The sequence below is a fragment of the Charadrius vociferus genome, unplaced genomic scaffold (assembly GCF_000708025.1).
Source record: "Charadrius vociferus isolate BGI_N301 unplaced genomic scaffold, ASM70802v2 scaffold722, whole genome shotgun sequence".
NCBI lineage: Eukaryota > Metazoa > Chordata > Aves > Charadriiformes > Charadriidae > Charadrius > Charadrius vociferus.
In genome coordinates this window covers 954,363-960,404 of record NW_009647220.1, presented here as the reverse complement: position 1 = coordinate 960,404, position 6,042 = coordinate 954,363, and the positions used below count along the sequence as shown (strand labels likewise).

Below are 6,042 nucleotides of genomic sequence, written 5' to 3'. Positions count from 1 at the left end.
CCCGCCCCGGCTTGATGTTTGTCAGTCTATTACAAGTGAACAGATTTTTCATTATTTTTTAATGCAAAATTATTCTCAAAAGTACAATTCTGTCAGTGTTCTAACAATTTTTTGAAAAAAATACTTGTATGTGCTTCCCTTAAGTGAGGGCATATAGATAATTTTCATATAATACTGGAAGATATTGCTTGGTCTTTTTAAAACTAAGAATATCTGAGAATTCACTCAGTGTTCTCTTCAGCATTGCTTTTTAGGAAGGCTTCGTAAAGCAGTGGGGCTTTTTTTGTAGAAGTACATCTCTGTGACCTGACTGCTTGAGAAAAACTTGTGGAAATAGAACAGGGCAAGGCTATAGTAGGAGTCTTGAGATGGATGCGATTTTTATCCTTTGACTCCACTGTATTTTTTTCTAACTGTGGTAGCTCTTTCCAGGCATCCATGCTGAGCACAGAGCTCCCCTTGCTGTCATCTGAGGTGGTAGTTTTACATAACAGTGGAAACAAAGGATTGATATACAGACATTTAGCAAGAAGGGGATTTCTTTATTTTTAATTCTTACATATGGTACTACAGTTTAATACAGTTGTCCTCCATTGATGCCTCAAATTTTTGTGGTCTTAGGGAAGATTCTGTATTTAGTTGATTTTTTTTTTTAAAAAAGTATTTGAAGTATTCTGTACTCTGAACTCAAGTTAACAAATCACTCACAAAAACCTGTTAACTCTCAAAGACTTTCTATCCACACTTTCTCCTCAAAAAAGGACAGATTTGTAAAGTTAAAATTTCTAGGGTTTGTCTTAAGTCAGAGATCCTCATTGTCTTGCTCCCTCATTCTTCATAACACTTCCTCTTTTCTCCTTACACTACTTAACAGATTTTTAAAAACAAAAGGAATGGCAACACAGAGATTTTCAAAATAAACTAAGTAACGGTTTTAAAGTTATTCACATTATTTTGTCTTAAAATACACAAAACTACTTTTGAGAGAGAACTGCATAGAGCTTTGGAGAATTGAACCTCAGAGATGTGACTATCCGAGTGTGACTGTATTGTCAGATGCTTAAATTGCTTTCTAGGAGAATTCATTTGAAGAAAAATCAGCTGCATTGCTTTTAACCTATTGCCACAGCTTTCCTGTGTCCCTGTTTCCATTGCTTGGTATCATCTCAGTGGTCAGCGGTTCTGTGAGTTGTCTTGTTTAAAACAGCTGAGAACAATTTTAAGTACTTTCAACTTTTCCAGGCTCCTTTGGAAAGAAGAGCCCTTCTTTAGTAAGTCAGCAGTGGCTTGACACTGAGTGTACTTGGTTTATCTTAAAAATACATGAATCATAAACTTCTTGTTCTTAATTTTTCCTTTTTTTTTTGTGCAGAGACTCTAGGGTCTCTTCTACGGGAAGTCTAGCATTTCTAGAAGTTTCTGCAAGACCAGGCTTAATTCCTATGGTTTTGTTACTTAAATAAAGTATGTGGTGATGTGGAACTAAGTCATTAGAACTAAGTCATTGAAAAAGACAAAACACTTTTAAATTACTAAAGAACTCTTTGAAAGTTGTGAAAAAGCAGTAATATATTGTATGTACATTCTAAATGATTGGTTCCCCTTTTCTGATCTTAGAAATCTTCATGTATTTCTTGTTTATATGGTGTAGCTGTAGGGTGACTAGTTGACAGAAAGTAAAATGCAGACACAGGAGTTTAAAATTAATTTTATATAGAGTTAAAATGCTAGTTTCAGGATAAAAGTGTAGTATGATATAACTGTTTCTCTGAGTGGTGTTGACAGTCTGTAATCACTTTCTGTATGAGGTTGATCCTTAGGTATTTTAAGATTACTTCTTTATGGCTGCTCTTTGTTACAGAAATCAGAGTCTGCAATGGAGATTTTTAAAGAAGCTGGAGTACCACGGAAGCAGAAAGTTACAACCTTTAATGTAACAGATGATGCCATAATTAAACCAGGTAATCTTTCTGAGCTACTGGGTATTATATGCGTAATCATTTAATGTCTGCCACTTCTTCTAGATCTCAACCAAGTTATTTGTATTTCATTTTGGTTTGTATGGAGATTTCTGAATTCTTATTTCTTTGTCACTGAGCACAAACAAACTTTTTTCTTAGGGAAAAGCTAGAAAATAGGCTTTACGTTCAAGGTGATGAGAAGTAGGATTTTTCCTTTTCCATAGTATGTCTCCATTGCTCAGAAAATAAGTCTAATCCAAACTAGCTAATATGAACATTGAGTTAAAAAATAGATGTGTCTAACCTCGACTCACTTGTTGGGAATAAATATGAATGCATTTACTGGAAGTTCTCCAATTATTCTTATGAGAGATCCACCAAGAAGTTTGTAGTAATGTTTCTCAGGAGCCTAAAATAGCTGTTGAGATTTGTTTCTTCTTGCTGCATTCAGAATTAGGACTGATGGCTGTCATACATGGTGTTTTTTCTGGCAGCTTGCAAAGTAAAATGGATTAAAACATGTTATAACAAATGTTCTCACTAAAAATCAGTATTAGAAGTTCAGATTTAATGAGAAGTTTTATGTTTTTAAGGTTTTATTAGATAGTGTATTTAGGTTGCTTTTATTTTGTGCTTTTTTGACAGTTGTAGGTATTTTCCCAAGAGTTATGTAGGGTGGGAAATTCTAATGTATTACATCTCTGTCTGCCATTAGAGAAGGTTTTTGCAAGAGCTTGTTAAGACAGTGCAGTAACTGATAAAAATGAAACCTAGCATGAAGAGGAAGTTTGGACTGATAAATGGAAGCAAAACCTTGAGATAAAGTAGAATTGCAAGTTTTCAGTAAACTGATTTTGCGCTGTGTGTATTTTGTACGTAATGCCCTTCATGTTTTTCATGATTTCAACTGATTTTCAACTGATTTTTCAACTGATTTTCTATCAGTTGCTTGCTGGTGACAGGCATCTTACCCCAGGTGTGTATTGATCATATAAATACAACATGAAACAATATGAGGATTTTTATGCTTGAGACTTAGGATATGTTTACATCATTTAAGTTTGCATTCTTACAGATTTGAAAATAGCATGAAAATGGGTGTGAACATGAAGCAATTAAATTTTTTTTTTTTTTAATTGACATTAGAGACTGGAAAGTGTTAAAGATGCATCTGCATGGATCTTCAGATTAGAGTTCATTTATAATGAACTAAGTTATCAACTCTGGTTTTCTTTTAAAAACTTCTAAGAAAAGAATATTGCACTTGGATGAAAAAAATTGCTGAAGACAAAATAAATCTTTAATTAAAATTAAAACTTTGATACTACAAGCACTTAGACAAATGAGTAATTGCAGTCAGGTGAGTGATATCACTGACTGACAATAGCACTACTTCTAGTAAAGGCTAGTGTGTAGATAATTCCCAAGTGGATGAAGCTGTACTTCTGTCAGTCTTTAATTTGGAAACACTGCCTTTAAACAAAGAGGCATTGCAAAACATTTTTCCATTCTTAAGGCCATTTTTTAAAGGAAGTGTTTTGGGGTGGTGTTTTTTTTTTTAAAAAAAGAACAAACCTTCACCTTTTGAAGTTCTAGTACTATAAGTGAGGCAGGATCTGTTTTCTTGCCAAGTTTGTTTATTGAAAATTAAGCATTTTGGGCTCTGTCTCTTTCGGTGTCTGAAGTGCAACATACCTGAGTAAAGCCCTAACCCTTCCTTCCTACTCATCTGAAATTGGGCTAGGAACTGAGAAATGTGTTTAAGTAGTAATTACAAAGCATCTATTTTAATCAGTGAGGTTTATAAAGAAGAACAAATAATATGTGAATCAAAACAAAGTTTTGTTTCCTTTCCTGTGACTGTGATGTACCCTGGATGGTAATGACTGCAGAGTGGTTTGAGGATTTCATCACTTAGTTGAACATGATCTCTCCTCTTCTTTTGAAGGTACTCCTTTGTATGCTGCTCACTTTCGCCCAGGGCAGTTCGTGGATGTTACTGCAAAAACGTAGGTTCCTAATGATTTAACACATATGGTTTATCTTTCCAATAGACTGGTTGAATTCCCCCCCTCCCCTTCTCTATTTTGGCTTCAACTCATGTCTCACAAAAGCTGAAATACAATTGCAAGGGTAGTGGTGGGTAATAGAAGTCCATTCAGCCATTGGGTCAAAAATATCTTATCTTTCTTTGCTGGGGCTTATTTGTGGTTTTGAACATGGTAGGTAAACAAATAATACTATTAGGGCTATGGTTCTGACTGTGTTGTCTGTCACACATAAATGATTAGCATGGAAGGGCTTGACAAACAGCTTGAGAAAGAGGTGCTCAAGCTTAGCACGGGTGGAGAGGTCTATAATGCAGCATCTGTGGTGTGGAGAAGTGGGGAATAAGTGCTGAAGGGCATCAGTTCCCAGAACGACCGCTTAATTTTGATTATGTAAGAGATGCAAAGAGAGATGTATCCTGTGAACCGAAAGAAAGGCAAAAAGATAGTGAATACATTTAGCAGGACAACAGAGCTGTCAAATTCCCTTTTTTGTTTTCTCTCATATTCCAGCTCATCTCCTTGCCAGTGATGGTTAATGATCTTTTACTTTAACGTGGGAGGAATTATTTCCTCTCAGACCATTGCAAGTGCCAAATTAGAACTCAAGTGGTACAGAGTGTCAAAAGAAAAACTGGCATCTTGCAGCAGAGAGTAGTCATGCCTCTTCTATTACGTCCATGATTTCCACTGCCCAAGAGAACTGAGAATGTCTGTGTCCGTATTTCAGTGAAGTTTGTTTTTGTTGTGTTGTGATACAACGATGATGTTTTCCATTTGATGGGGGCTTTTTTGTGTAATAGAGATAATACCCAACTGGCCTTGGTGAAGTATCATCCATTGTAATTGTCTCACATACGTGTAATGCTTATAAATGTCTAATATTATTCACAGGGCTTTGTATATATGGGGAAATGGACCATATCAGTACAGTTGAGTAGTTGGTTCTAATATAGCTGCACCTGACACCACCTATAAGGGCACCCTATTCAAAACAGGAGGTCAAGAAGTTGACAGGAATTAGTATTTTTCTATGTCAAATTTCTGTATGTAATACTTATATCTGGTATATTGTTCATTCTGGTTCTAAATTGCATTCAATGAACACCCTATAAGTGACAACAATTTGTTTACAAAGCAAAGCACAGTGTCATTAGGAATACAGTCATTCCATGTAGATTCAGTGCTACACTTTGTTAATGCAGAAAAGCTTTGTTTTTCTAGAAGTATTTCAAGAACTAGGAAAGTTTTTCATCACTGGTAAGAGCCACAGAGTATTGATTTGTGTCTTGCTATACGTATTTGAAAATACTAGCAAGCTAAAAATAGACTGGGTTCCTTGCCAGGTTCAGTGAATCTATCCTATCTTTTAATTCAGTATTTCTAATCTATTTTCTCCAGATATTTCTATTTGATCCTATTTCAGAAATTAGCTTTTTGTTTGTACTGCTGACTTTGGTAGCATGTTACATGTAATCATACTATAGAGGTGCCTAATATAAAAGGAGAAGAAAAAATTCTTAAGCTAAAGAGTAAGATCAGAATTTTTTTTATCATGTTTTTTCTGCCAATGTGATTAGCTAATCATTCCAGTCTTTCTATGTCTGTGTTTTTTAACCTTTTTCTGTGACTTAACTCGCTTTTGATTTCTACTTTTAATGTTGCTTTCTTCTTAATTTGTACTTTTCTGGAATGCTACATTTATCATATTAGGTTAACTCTTGAGCAAGAATTAAATTAATTGACTACATTTCAGTTTTTCTTTGGGTCTTTTACTTTATTCCCTGCAATTTCATCCAGTGTTGCTTAGCCTCGTGTTTGGGTGTGGGTTATTTTTCATTATCTTTCAGAGTGCTGTGTCCATCATTCTTAGTTACTGTACCTGTAAGTACAGATTTCACAATGTCACAAAAATATCCAAGAAATGCTTCAGTGAAGGGCAAAAAAAGTTAGCTTGAGAATGATTATAGTACTGAGCTATAGCATTTGGGCTGCGCTGTAGGGGAAAAATGAGAATGTACTTCATTTTGTAC

The 6,042-nt window shown here is 35.0% G+C and overlaps 1 protein-coding gene across 1 annotated transcript in view; it reads left to right on the top strand.

Moving 5' to 3' along the window:
- MRPL3 (mitochondrial ribosomal protein L3) overlaps positions 1-6,042 on the top strand; it is a 33,468-nt gene that overhangs the window by 6,475 nt on the left and 20,951 nt on the right. Inside the window, exons 5-6 of the mRNA XM_009879609.1 lie at positions 1,862-1,961; positions 3,910-3,970. Of these exons, the coding sequence (XP_009877911.1) occupies positions 1,862-1,961; positions 3,910-3,970 (161 nt within the window). The remainder of the gene's footprint in view (positions 1-1,861; positions 1,962-3,909; positions 3,971-6,042) is intronic.